Below are 15,008 nucleotides of genomic sequence, written 5' to 3'. Positions count from 1 at the left end.
GCTGGAAATGGAGGCAGCACAGGGAACTGGCTCTGTGCTCTGGGAATACTCTGCTCTAAACTGAGCTTTATTCACAGAGATTCATCAGAAATGCCACAGAGTTTGAAGGGCAGGAAAGGGAAAAAGAATTGTGTTCACTAGGAAACAAACTGGAACATCCCAAAGAATGGAGATGGTGAGTAAAGGCAAAAAGCAAAGCATGGAACCCAAACCTCAGGCCAAGCACTCTGCTCTCACAAACATGCTTAGATCACAATGAAAGGGCCTTAAAACAGCATCCAGTGCCACTGAAGGGGGCAGTGAGCAGCACTTATGGGAATCCCAGGGATTTCTCTTGCCTCATCCTTTCAGCTGAGGACACCTCATAATTCAGAGCAGTTCATGGGATGACTCCTCATTAAAAAAAAACCACCCAAAACAAACAAAAAAACAAAAAAACCCCACAAAACAAACAAACAAACAAAAAAAAAAAAAGAAGAAAAAAATAGAGTAAAGCAGGCAGATCTTCTGTAGCCACAGAACCTGAGCAGTGCTCTTTAGCTGGAGCAGATGCAGGTGCACAAACAGCCAAGGCACAAGGCAAACCCTGAGGGATTTCAGAGGTGCTGCTGAGAGAGCACAGGGAGCTCTGCTCCCATCCCAGGCTCTGTTTCCCCATGAGAGGCAGAGATGCTGTGGCTGAGCTGTGCCTGTCAGCATGGGGAGGATGGCACCACCAGTGGCACTGCAGGACAGCATCAAACCACCAGCATTTATCAAAACTGATGAGGAAATAAATTGTAAATAACCTCTAACCTGCTCCATTGAATGTAGGAAGTTTCACTGGATGCATCATCAACAGTGGGCTGGAGACACCAAATGAGGGCAAAGAGATAATTACATAATGCAGGAATAGGCTTGCAGCATCTTTTAATGAATGTACAGCTCTCCTCAGAGGAACTGCTGCTTATTTATACCCTGCTATAAGTGACCATGTGATTAATTCAGCTGCCAGCTTGATCAAACTGACTCTCCAAATTGTTTGTGTATCAGCATTCCGTGATAGGAAATAATAGGATTGGCACAGCAGCATTTTCAGCTCTTGAGATTTTATCACAGGTCACACTATATAAAGGATTTCTTTCAGAACCCAAGGCACTTGATCAGCTTTCATTAGCAACCTACAGCCTGAAGGACCTGAAGGAGCAGGACTTGCAAAATGTGGACTCTTATGGCTCAAAATATCAAGCCCATTAAAAAAAATAAATTAAATATTCTACATGGCTTTGAAATGCAAATATCAGGGTTTAGGGATGCAATGCTAGAACTGGAAATGGGGGTTGGCAATAAAATTATCTCACATCCTGCAGCAAACACTGTGGTTGCAGAGCTGGGGATTGCTCAGGGCTCCCAAGCCCAGGACAGCTCTGCACTCTGACATCTCCTCCTGGGTGAAACATTCCCACCAACCCAGCTGCTGGCAGCAGGAATTCAGCAGAACCGGGGTCAGATCTGTCTGCAGTGACTTTCTGAGGCTCTCCATGAGTGCTCAGGAGTCTGGGGAAACTCCCCTGCAGTTCCTTGCACAGCAAACATCTGGGCACATCTGCAGGGGTGAGCCCACAGTCAGAGTGGGGCAGCAACACTGGGACTAGAGCTGCTCTCACTGGGGAAAAGTAATTCATGACTGGATATGTACCAAGAACTGACTGGTTTATTTCAAAACCCAGGAAGCCATAGCTTTGTAAAGGACATTATAAAAATAACCATTTTATCAGTTATGGACAGTGAGTGAAATTCCACAGTGAGTTCCCATGGCAAACTCATCACTGGGACCTTCCCAATGCAGTGTTTTATATCATACACTAATTAATATCTAATTGATCTCACCAAGAACAACTGCTCAGTGTGGCCGTAGAGTTCAATGCCCTGCCTTCTACAGTTCCAGCTCTTCAAGTAGAAAATAACAGGGTTTTGTGTCTTAGGTTGGAAAACGTTTCCAAGATATGGCTGGGGGTGTTTATTCTATTGCCATCTGTCAGAGGTGGGGCAGGCATCTTCTGTTCATTGGGCAGTTTTCTTTATCTCTCCCACAAACCCATCCTTCTTCCAGGAGACATTTTCTGTTAATGGGCCAGTGAGTGTCCCTGCGGGGCTGATGAAATTCCATCATCCCATGGGGAGAAGCTCCGCCCAGGGGAGGAGCCAAGCATTCCAAACCAGATAGAATCAGAGATTAGGAGCACCCCAGCAGCCTTTGCCCCCTGCATTCCCAGAGGAGCAGCTTTCTGCTGCCCTGCATTGCCAGAGGGAGCCCAGGCCCATCTGCAGCAGCCCTGGAGCTGCAGAGGAAAACTCCCCCCTTGTGCAGGATCCCTGCTGCAGCAGAGCCACAGCTGGCACTGCAGGAGGGCTGAGCCCCCCTGGGATGGGGCTGGGACACCGCCCTGACACACAGGGGACAGGGCACGGTCTGACTCTGGCAGTGGGTTTTGGGTTTTTTTAATGTACTATTACATTTGAATTTTTAGTTTTCCTAGTAAAGAACTGTTATTCCTATTCCCATATTTTTACCTGAAAGCCTTTTAATTTCAAAATTATAATAATTCAGAGGGAGGGGGTTTACATTTTCCATTCCAAGGGAGGTTCCTGCCTTCCTTAGCAGACACCTGTCCTTTCAAACCAGGACAGTTTAGCTGATGATTGAGCTGATTGTGTCACCACTCTCCTCAAACAAGGACACACCACAACACTCAGAGTGCTGAACAATCTCATGCATTTCCCAGCCCCACTCCAGCTGTTATGCAATGAATTGGTAAAGGTGCTTAAATACCTTTATCAGGCTTGCCTGAAGAGCTAGCAGAGTGCTGGAACAAGGCACATTAATGGATAGCTCTCTGTCACACTGGGAATTCAGCAACCAATGGCCCAAACAGCTGGAACAGAGCAGTGAAATCATCTGGAACTGAGGACACCACATGCAACCATTTATTCCAGGACAGGAGGGGTTGCTTTGGACTCTCTTTAGTCTGGTCCAAGCACTGAACCTCCATTCGCACAAAACCCAGGGATTTCCAGAGGGAATATTGCCATTTAATTTAATATAAAGGCACACACGGACAATAGAGAGCCGGAGATCTGCTCTGACAGCCCAATCCCAATCCTAAATAAAACATTCCCATAAATGCAGTGTGGTGTTGTGCCTGCCTGGAACACTGCATTGTATTTTTAATGACAGTGACTGTGCATAAAGAGCTAGAGAAAGATCTGCTTTTCATTAGAGCCAAGCAAGCAAGGCAGAGAGGGGCACAGAGCCTCCAGCTTGCCCAGCCCAGGGCTGTGCAAATCCAAATTGACCATGAATATTTTCATTAACAGGCTCAAAACCCCCCGAGTTCCACAAAACACAAACATGTGCTTTTAGCCCTCTGATGTAGACAAATCACTTAATACACGCATTTTGTACCTTGGATTTATTTGTATCTTGGAGATAATGGAAAGCAATATCCTAAAAAGAACACAATATTTCGTTCTTTCAGGCAATTCTTTTGACCTGAGAAATTATAGCTAAAGGGCCGACTGGGGGGGATGCTCAGAATTTGAGAACAAAATAACTTGGATGACATCTAGTGGGAAAATAAGAAATTACCGGTGAAATTGTGAATGAGGAAAACAGCAAAGAGGGAGGTTCTCGATGAGAACAGGCAGGAGGAGAGAGAATTTCTTGATAAAATGGGGGGAGTACCATTTAGGAGAAGAATTTCCTAAATGACAAGACTTATCTGCCTGTGGAATAATCTGAGGAAATGAGATTTTGGATCTGACAAGGCAAAACCCATCAGCAAAACCACAATAAATGTGCAGCAGGAAAAAAATGTGGACAGGAGGAAACTCTGAGCCCTCCTATATGGAAACATTCAGAAGGCTTTGGCAGCCAGTTCTGCAGAGTGAAGGAGGTAGGAGGAATATTTTGGCCTTCAGGCAATAATAGCTCCTGCATTGAGAGAAACCACAGTTTTTCTTTAATTCATTTCTGCCAGCAATATTCCTTGATGTGAGAATGAATTTTGTGATTGATTTTTTTTTTATCCTTCTTGCTTATTTGTAGAATTCATTAATTACCAGTGACTCACATCCAATTACAAAAATCTATTTTGGTTTGTCTGCTCTCACCAAAACCTATTTGAAAGTACAGAAGAGCAGAATTAATCAAGGTGAGGGATTTTAAATGAGAAGCTGTGCATTAGCAGTGTGAGGTGGGCATTTTTTTCAGCTCTGGGAATGGAAACAGTGCTTGAGAAAACTTCTGCCTTCCTTGGTCAAGAAGAGGTCACTGTCAGCAATAAACACCTGGAACTCCTTAAAAGGGACTAGAAAAGATAATGGCATCTTGTGGCTGAGTTTGCTCCCAGCAGGTCACACGTTTGATCTGCTCATTTATCTCCAGCTTGCAGCTTTTATTCTGAACCAGGAGGAGAGCAGTAATCTCCCTCAGCCCTTTTCCTCCCTGGATGATCACACACAGCCCCACAGAGCTCACTGCAGGAGCCAAGGCCTCCAGGGAGAGCTGATCCAGAGAAAAGGGCTTCAAGGGAGCGGTGAGGAGAGAGGGGTTGTTTGGGACATGAGGGTGTCCAGAAATCCCTCTCCACTGAGAGGAGACAGAGCCTCTCTCGCTCACAAAAACTTCACATGGATTCTCTCTGTGGAAAAAAAATTTACTTTCATACCCTAACAAGATTATAGCAGATTATAACTTTTTTTTTTTTTCCCAAATTGGCTCTTAATAAATCCTCTTAAATGAAGAATCCTCATTCGGCCTACAAAAAGCCCTAAAATCAGAAATGCAAATGCCTGGTGCTTCTGGCAGCCACTCCCTGCACACCCTGAGCTCCTCAGGGAGCTGGAGCACTGGCCAGGAGACAGGGCTGGGGACTCAGCAGGAACAGCTGGGCACATCTGGGCACCTCTGCCACCCCCAGGACACCTGGAGGAACACAGGACTAACTGAGAATATATCTTGGTTTGGAAAGACAGGAGTCTGCTAAGGAAGGCAGGAGCCTCCCCTGAAATGGAGAATGTAACCCCCCACCTTCAGAATTGTTATAATTGTTATAAATTTTAAATTAAGGGGCTCTCAGGCAAAAATATGGGAGCAGGAAATAGCAGTTCTTTAATAGGGAAGAAAATAAAAGGATAAACAATGCAGTAAACTAAAACAACACTGACAGAGCCAGAACACAACCTGACACCCTGTGCGTCAGGGTGTTGGTAGCAGTCCAATTGGAAATTTGGCTGCAGTCCTCCTGCAGTGTCAGGTGTGGTTCTGTTGGAGCAGGAATCCTGTAGAAAGGTGCAGTCTCTTCCTCTGAAGATCCAGGGGCAGAGGCAGCTGCTGTTCCTCTGGGAAATCCAGTGGGGAAGCTGTGCTGGTGTTGCAGAATCTCCAGATTATATCCAGGTACAATGCTTGGCTCCTCCCTCTGGGCTCACATATCCCCATGGGATGCTGTAGTTCTTATCAGCCATGCAGTGACATTCAGTAGCTGTTATCAGCAGGTGTCTCCCCAGTTGTGGAAGAGATAAGGGAAACTGCCCACTGAACACAAGACAACTGCCTTACAGGTGGTAAATAAAATACAATTTGCTTGACAATCCAGGACAGGACAGCACAGAATGGGAGTGTGGAGTCCAGGCATCTAGATGCTGTCTGTGCAGAAGAACACAGCATTTGATTTCACTGTGAGACAGGAAGGTTTTGATCCTGTGGCAGCACTCCTGAAGGTGCAGAGGCACAGGCTGAGCAGGCATAGGGCACACAGACATCCATGGAATCATGGATGTGCTCCCCAGAGGCAGGGAGCACACAGACATTCATGGAATCATGGATGTGCTCCCCAGAGGCAGGGGAAGCACAGAGGCACAGGCTGAGCAGGCACAGGGCACACAGACATCCATGGAATCATGGATGTGCTCCCCAGAGGCAGGGGAAGCACAGAGGCACAGGCTGAGCAGGCATAGGGCACACAGACATCCATGGAATCATGGATGTGCTCCCCAGAGGCAGGGAGCACACAGACATTCATGGAATCATGGATGTGCTCCCCAGAGGCAGGGGAAGCACAGACATTCATGGAATCATGGATGTGCTCCCCAGAGGCAGGGGAAGCACAGAGGCACAGGCTGTGCAGGCACAGGGCACACAGACATCCATGGATGTGCTCCCCAGAGGCAGGGGAAGCACCTGAGGATGGGAGCACCATGAGCAGTGCACCCACGGCCATCCCCACCTGACAGGAGTGATGAACTGCTCACCTCAGCACAGGAGGAATCATCTCCTCATCTCATTGAAAAGATCAAAATTCTAACAGGCTTTGAAGTGTTTTTGTCTTTTCCCCCTGGCACTGTCTGAATTGCCTTTTCAAATGCCAAAGAGCAGAGATACACAGTAAAGCATTTTCTTAAGGAAGTTCTTAACGAAGTTCCAGCTCCTGGTAACTCATTAGACCTAATGAAGAAAAGTCCTTTAAAAATAAGTAAAAATTAGACATGAAGAATTGCTGCCAGGATAATTTATACACCAGAAATTACCTTTCCTCCCAGGAGCAGCCAGTTATAAAGAAAGGACAGCTCAAAACCACAGGTCTGCTGCACATCTGCAGCATGAAAACCTCACCTGGGCCTCGTTTCCAAAAGCAGAACAGAGCTCCAAGCCTGTCCCCAAACCAACACTGCCCAGAACTGGCCTGACTGGAACAGCAGACCCACAACCAGCTGGGTTTCCAAGTGCCAGCTGCCATCAGAATTCTTGTGTGCTCATGGCTGGTACCTAAAGCAAAGGAAAACTCACATCCAAAACTTTGCACACACAATGAAATTGAAAAGTAAATCCTGTGTTTCCTTTCCTTTCACACAGACATGGCATTCTGTGTTCAGATGAACAGATACATGCATATTACAAACTTGTATGACCCTAATTTACTGGCTTTGCAGGGAAATACACACAGCTATTTCAGAAACCTTCCTTTCAGTAGTTTGAGTTATCATTTTTGAACATGAGTTACCAAAATAAACACTATATTTTGGGTGACTTCAACACAATTTCATCTCTTTCAATTCCATGTCATTAATATTTCCTTTCTCTGTTCCTGTCTTTCTCTATCCCTTAATGATGTCACCTGCCTACCATGGTTATTTTGATGTTATGGTGTCCTTTTATAAGTTTTATTAAATGGTGAAAAGGCAGATATTAAACAAACCTGGCTGACTAATACAGAAAAACTCAATTTCACAGGCAAACTTCACCCCCCTCATCTGCTGGGGCTTGTGTGTCTCAGCAGCTCAGGCCCAAAATTACTTTTATACCTGGAGATTTTCTGGAGATTAAAAAAACCCACAAATTTCAGATGAGTTTTTCCAGATCCTGTCAGATGCAGTAGGAAAAATACATTAGGAACAAAAAAGAATCCCAAAGCATTTCCTCTTGCCTGCAGCAAGCACCAGACCCACCCCAAGCACTTGATGCCACAACACAACCATAAATAGCAGCTCTGGGCTGCTGCCCCATCCTGCACAGGAAAAGCTGCCCTGCCACACTTCCCTGGGACTCTGAGCACTCAGCCTGCCCTGCCAGCCCCACTGCAGCACAGGGACAGGGGCCAGACAGGGTAAGTGTCAGCCAGCACCTCCCCAGCTCTCCCTTCTGCATTTCTGACCCAGTTCTGGTTTCTCTTTGAGTTTGGGTTTCTTGCTGCTTCTATATTTAATCAGAAGAGAGCATCTTTTCCATAAATAACAATTAACTTCTTTTAGCCAGCTGTCATAGTCTGTCCTTTTACTTTGGGAAAAAGAGCTCTGGTAGATTTCTTGAAAAATCACAGATGAGTATCTGGGTTCAGAGCAAAGATACTCAGAATACCCAGTCCTAGATTTCAGTTTATCTTAACAGCTGCAGTAGGCTTTAAGGGTGAACAAAACAAAATGTAGTGTATGTACCAATGTCAAAAATTGGTTAATGAACCATCCTAGCAAAAAAAAACTGGGGGTGGGGAGGTGGGTAGAAGCACAATACAGAAGGTAAATGATGACTGTCAAGAGCAGAGTTAAGTCTGGGCAGTTACAGAGGAACATGTGGGGAAAAAAATAAGCAATAGGTGGCACAGGACACAAAGAGGAACCACAGAGTATTTGTCAACTCACTGACAAATACACAGGAGATGGGTAAGATGAGTATTTCAGCTTCAGAAAGAAAGAAGATTTTCAGACATTTACAATTATTCAATCCCTTAAGTTTCAGTTTGAAAACTGGTTTAAACACACAATTTTAACTCTAGATCTATGATAATATGAAAGCAGAATAGAAACCTTTGCCTAAAACTAAACTGGTTTTTCCCGTCAACTCTTGGTGACGTTCTGGCCCAGAATTTCGATCAATAATATTTTTTGTACAATTATGAAGGGAAAACAATGAACCAGAGAGGAAAGGGAAGAACTGTGCTCTGTCTTCAGTGTTTGTGCTGAAGTTGGGGAGAGTGATTCTGTGGGACATACAGAAAGCTAAACATTTGTCATAGTTGAGACAGAGAGAATACAAAGCAACACACTCTGTTTCCAGAAGGCTTCAAACACTGTTTTTATTCTAGCATGCATGCTTGTTCTACATTCTTACAAAGCTCATAAGTTTACACTTCACTCACTGGTCAGGAGAGACAAGCAAAGTGCTTCTTGGAATAAGCAGTTGCAGATTTCACTTATTTACCCTTCTTTCTTTCTTGGTTTCTATGTCACCAACCTTGGTAGGGAATTCTTTCAGGGGTAAACATGGATCCTCTTGTCAAACTTTTCTCGATGACTCACAGAGGTCACTGTAAAACCTCTTCCACAAGGATTTTATTCCAGAAACCTAAACCTGGGCGAGCAATAACCGCTGTGGAACCGCACTAATAAACCTCACTTCTTGTTGTTTGTGCAGCTGGAGATGGAGCTGCTGTCCGTGCTGGGCTGTGCCCTGCTGCTCCCCACGGTGCTGGGGGAGGATTGTCCATCCCAGTGCAGCTGCTGGTCCCTGGGGGAGCCCTGGGGGACAGGGGTGGACTGCAGCTCTCGGGGGCTGCGCGCCCTGCCCGCCCTGCCCCGCCTGACCCGCATCCTGCACCTGCACAACAACAGCCTGGCCTCCATCCCCGCCGGGGCCCTGGACAGCCTGGGCCACCTGCAGGAGCTGCGGCTGTGGGACAACCCCTGGCACTGTGACTGTCACATCCTGTACCCGAAGCTGTGGCTGCAGGATTTCTCCGCGCCCGTGCTCGCCCGGCTGCGCTGCGCCAGCCCCGCTCCGCTCAGGATGAAGCCCCTGGGGCAGCTGACTGGGAATGACCTGGGTGTCTGCACCAGGCTTCTCCCGACCAAGTGTCTCCAGTTCTTCTGGAGAGACCTCATTTTAATTGCTGGGGCAGTAATTACCCTCCTTCTAGTGGCGTGGGCTCTGAAGTTCTCCAAAAAGCTGGTGTGCCAGCTCCGCCTCGGGAGCCGGCGGCTGAGGAGGAGCATCCCCAAAACCCACAAGCTACTGTGAGCTCTTCCCTGCCCTGGGAAAGAAACTCCAAACTCCTCCACAACAAATGTGCACTGGCAGCACTGGTTTGAATAGTCAGGGCTAAGAAAGCCCAAAGTTTGGGTTCTCAGGAGAGCTGGATTTAATTTTTGTCCAAAAAGAAGCTTGGTGAAGTTTGGACAGACAACTTCTGTTGCAGACATCTTTCAGGAAAAATCCTTTCCTTAGGATTTTTCCTCCTGAGAAGCTGGGAGGCCTCAGGAACAAAATGCAAACAATGGTTATCTGCTGCTGTGGCATGCAACAGGTGCATCTGTGATTGGTCTCATGTGGTTGTTTCTAATTAATGGCCAATCACAGTCAGCTGGGTCGGGCTCTCTGTCCGAGCCACAAACCTTTGTTATCATTCCTTTCTATTCTTAGCTTAGCTAGCCTTCTGATGAAACCTTTTCTTCTATTCTTTTAGTATAGTTTTAATGTAATATATATCATAAAATAATAAATCAGCCTTCTGAAACATGGAGTCAGATCCTCATCTCTTCCCTCATCCAAGAATCCCTGTGAACACCATCACAAACTTCCACCCTGCCGCCATCTGCTCATGTGCAGATTCCACAGTTTTAAAAATCATTTAACTTTCCATTTTCCCACTGAATTCTCAGTTCTTATAGAAAAAAGATTTGCACCCCTACACTTGTTAATAAATGGAGATGAACACCAATTGTACTATTTTAACAATCTTTTCCCACTGTGAGTTTACAGCCCATCAGCATCTCTCGGTGTCCCAGGGGGCTTGGCAGGACCATTCCTGTGTGCAGAAAAACTCACCCCTCTTCCTCAGGTTCAGGAGCTTCAAAAGCACCCAGATTACACAGAGCAGACACTGAATGCATCCCTGATTGAATACAGTTAACGATGGACTGGGAATGACAATATAATCAGCAAAATAATTTTAAATCTTATGGCATTTCCTGGAGTGTGAACAATAATAAAGTATTCTGTGTGGAACTGAAATAATGGATGCTTATTGAACATTCATATTGACCCAAATTTGATCTCTTTCATGAGATCAAATTTCTTTTTAAATATTTCTGATTAAATTTCTAAGATATTTCCAGAACTTGTCCTTTGGACATAATTTTAGAATATTTCCCCTGGACTGAGCTTTTCAGTGTTTTAAAAGACAACCACCATTCTGTACAAATGCAGAATATTACAGAAGAAATGCACTCTGCCATCTCTCATGGAATTTCCTACATGACATTTTTTGTTTCCCCAAAATGAAATAAATCATTCACACTAAAAGCTTATCACTCTCTTATTACTGTGCCTATAAACTAGATATGCATGGAATAGTTAACTGCTTTACCACATGGCTTCAATAGTACAAATATTTTTAAAATGAGCAATCAGTGAACATTTCTGCTTACACCAACCAACACATCAAATAAGATGCACAGAACACAGGAAAAAAATTTATTAAGAGAAGTTTTCTGTCCTTAACATTTCTGCTTATACCAAGCAACACATCAAATAAGGTGCACAGAATACACAGGATGCACAGGAAAAAAATAATTGAGAGAAGTTTTCTGTCCTTATAAGAGGAAAGAGGAGGGAATCTCTTCCATGGTAGTAGTTCACATTCTACCAAAACAGCTTTGTATTTATAACTTTTCATCCATCTGGGGTTTTTCTGGGAAAAAAAACCCTCTGCAAAGGGGACAGCTGGAACTAACTGAGGGTCAAAAGCAACATTCAGTGTTTATCTGGCAGGGCCACTGTGTCATGCTTAGCCACAAACTCCATCAAACTGCATAAATAACACCACAGCTGCTAACAATGTCAGCTATCAAAATGAAACACGCAGGCAGCACTCCCAAAATGGGTTTGGGACACTCCAGAAACTGTCACTGCATCCTGCCTGCAAGGGGCAAACTGGTGGTGGCTGTATCTGCTGGCACAGTCTGGGAACACAGGTGTGACTGCTGGGATGATTAAAATAAAATAAAATAAAATAAAATAAAATAAAATAAAATAAAATAAAATAAAATGAGGTTTGCTTCCACAGTGGGCAGGACAAGTCATCAGAGTCAGCATTATTGACCAAAACCTCACAGTAGCACACAGAGAAGGTTTGTGTGAACAGCAATTCTGGATGAACAGCAATTCTGTGCAGACTGAAACTCAATTAAGGTATTTAATTGAGGAATATTTGCAGGTTTCATTTATTAAATAGCACAGTATGTGAATCACCTTTTTACCTATAAATTCTCTATATTTTGTTACCACTGGAGCAAACAGCATTGCTCAAGCTGAACTTGCTTGCCTTCTGCCAGGCTTTAGTTAGAGCTTATTCCAGGTTTGAGCTCATGCACCAGGGCAGTTTGCAAGGCTCCATCATCACAAAACACTGCTCTCCTTTGTGCTACAGGGCCACCATCCTGACAGAACGTGGTTATTATTATTAATACGATTTTTAATGTGCTAACAGCCAGCTCTGGAGCTCCCTGGAACACAGGGTAGCTCATTCCCTAAGAACCACCCTGCCTCAGCTCAGAGCAGGCTGAATAAAACAGCCCCAGCTCTGCACAATGGAATTAAAGAGGCTCTGCCGAGTGAAATAAAACATCCCAGCTCTGCCCAGTGGAATAAAACAGCCCAGCCAATGGAATAAAACATCCCAGCTCTGCCCAATGGAATAAAAGTGGCTCTGCCTAATGGAATAAACCAGCCCAGCTCTGCCCCATGAAATAAAACAGCCCAGCCAATGGAATAAAAGAGCCCAACTCTGCCCAATATAATAAAACTTCTATGGAATAAAAGTGGCTCTGCCCAATGAAATAAAATATCCCAGCTCTGCCCCATGGAATAAACCAGCCAAGCTCTGCCCAGTTAAATAAAACATCCCAGCTCTGCCCAGTGATATAAAAGTGGCTCTGCCCCATGGAATAAAACATCCCAGCTCTGCCCAGTGATATAAAAGTGGCTCTGCTCTGGGTTTATTCAGTGAAATAAACCAGCCCAGCTCTGCTCTATGGAATAAAACAGCCCAGCTCTGCCCAATAAATTAAAACATCCCAACTCTGCCCAATGGAATAAACCAGCCAGCTCTACAAACACTCTTTTCTGCACCAGAACTGAAAGAATTGAAGCACTTCTGCTTGTTTATGGGACAGAAAGATTTCCAAATCCAGAAAGAAAGCTGCAGCAGCAGCTGCTGGGGCCACTGGAGCTCCTGGGAGAGCACAGGAGGAGCAGGGGAGACTGGGGAGGAGCAGCCCAAAAGGTGCCAAGGGTGGAGCTGAGCAAGTGGGAAAAACAGTGGCATTGCCATGGACACTTGATATGCCTGCTTTTTTCTAATATATTTTATTTTTATTTTTATTTTTATTTTTATTTTTATTTTTATTTTTATTTTTATTTTTATTTTTAGTAGGAAATACCTTCCTCCTGACTGCACAGGGCAGTGGCAACTGCCAGCAGCTCCAATCGAGGTGGCAGTGCCAGGGAGGGCTGGGCACCTGGACAGTGCAGGAGGTGCCATGGCTTGGGGAATGCAGCCAGCTCGAGCCCTCCTGCCCAGGAGGAGCAGCTGCTTGCACAGAGGAGCAAAAGCGCATGCTTGTTATTTTAGAAGAGATGCTTATTCAGAGTAAAATTGCAATATTTTCACTATAACATACCTGCCACTGGTGTGGGGTCACTGAATTTGCATGATTTCTGCCCTGTCCCATGCCCTAAGGATGTTGGTATTTTAAGAACACGCATTTCTCATGTGTTTCAAATCCCACTTCCTGCAAGTGAAGGTTAAATGACTAATGAGATCTAAGTGCACTTAACAGCTTTTCTTTTTCAGGAAGAAATCTGAAAACAGCTTTTTGTTTCACCCATGCTTTGAGAATCAGCCCAGCCTTTCCCAGCAGCTCCATCGGGTGGATATGTGGCATTTTTCTGTTCTCTCTCCTCTTACATGTCAGTGAGTGTAGGAAGTGGATTTGAATTTACACATCTCCATGGGCTCACACTCATCTAACCTGAGAGGATTTTGACTGTAAACCTGTCCTAAGGTTTGCTCAGCAACCTCGGTAAAATCAATTCTCACTAAATTCAGACGAGAGACCAAGCACAGCTCTGCTCTCAGGAACAAAATGCATTCCAAAGTTAACCAGCTTGTTCTGTATTTATCACTTGGTTAAGTGGCTGGGAATTGAAGGATTCAGATTTAGTGCTCCCTTCCAAAGAATTTACCTACACAGAAAATTAGTAATTCAAAGTAAAATATTTCTTTCTGTTCAGTTAAACCCCAGCTAAGCCATAAGAGAGATGTCACATAATGACAGTAATTTTTCATTTTATTTGCACACCTTCTGCTTGCACTGGCAGCATTAAAAACTACTAGAATAACTTGTCCAATAAAAAGAGAAAAACTCACCCAAGAAAAGGTTTCAAACAGCAGAAAACCAAGACTTTTCCTAGCCTAATAGGACAAGAAAAAAATAGGGATTCCCTCAGGTGAGCAGGAAATTTCTTCTATTTTTGAACTAGAAAACAAACTGTAAGAACTAAACACTAATTCAATGTACAAAACACACACCAAATGCAGTGAAACAGACTCTTGGCTGGTATGTGCTGCCACTCTTGTGTTCTAAATTAATTAGCCAATACATATTTATTCTCATGCTGATTTACGTTTAAATGCACTGTTTGGGGAATTATTAAAATAGAATTTGAGGCTTCATAAAACCTCAATTCTTCCTGGATTCTTAAGGCCCACACACTTGCATGTTATGATTTATACCTGAATTACACAACTTTAGTTTCATTGCCAACAGATGAAATATTAATTCCTACCTAATGACTCCTTTGAAGGTGCTAAGTTTACTGTAATACTTAGCAATGCTAAGTTTATTTATCTTAATGCCTTTTCTATCCAGAGCACAAAACCATTTCCCAAAGTGCTGCAGCTCTGTTGCTGGAACCCACGTAAATATTTTGCCATTACATTGACTCCACTGAAATTCAGATTGCACTCAATAATGGGTGTGTGACAACAAATTGCTCCAGTTGTATAATGGCCACAGGGCTGTTATTTATATTTATATTGAGCTCTTTCCCAGGGGCACTTTGCTCCTGATGTGGCCTCTCCAGTGCCTTCCCCAGTGTCCATCCCAGTGATGTCACAGCCACTGCCTGACCTGGCATCTTCATTTCAGCCAAAAGAAATGTTAGAGTTTAGAATTTTGCTCAGATTTCATTTGGCTTGGCTTGTCTGACCAGCATCCATCCAGTTCTCTAGCAATGCAGAGTTATTAAAATTGAACGGTGCTGTTCTGCATCAGAACATTGCCTGGGAAAAGTGGACTGAAACCTCTTCCCTCAGAATACTATTAAGGAATAGGGCTACAGAAATACAGAGCATTCATCTTAGTCCAAGGGGAAAAATTCAAATGAGGCCTTTTCTTAAATGACCTTGATC

The 15,008-nt window shown here is 44.3% G+C and overlaps 2 protein-coding genes across 2 annotated transcripts in view; one reads left to right on the top strand and one right to left on the bottom strand.

The window, feature by feature from the left end:
* LOC128939636 (uncharacterized) overlaps positions 1–15,008 on the bottom strand; it is a 255,626-nt gene that overhangs the window by 202,092 nt on the left and 38,526 nt on the right. The window lies entirely within an intron of this gene.
* On the top strand, positions 8,957–9,553 carry LOC128939962 (platelet glycoprotein IX-like). Its single transcript, XM_054281221.1, has one exon. The coding sequence runs from the start codon at positions 8,957–8,959 to the stop codon at positions 9,551–9,553; it is 597 nt and encodes a 198-aa protein (XP_054137196.1).

This window comes from Melozone crissalis, unplaced genomic scaffold (genome assembly GCF_028551555.1).
Source record: "Melozone crissalis strain CALT ecotype California unplaced genomic scaffold, PUWL_Pcris_2 ptg000029l_1, whole genome shotgun sequence".
Classification (NCBI taxonomy): Eukaryota; Metazoa; Chordata; class Aves; order Passeriformes; family Passerellidae; genus Melozone; species Melozone crissalis.
The sequence above is the reverse complement of the archived record's forward strand: the minus strand, read 5'-3'. Positions and strand labels throughout refer to the sequence as shown.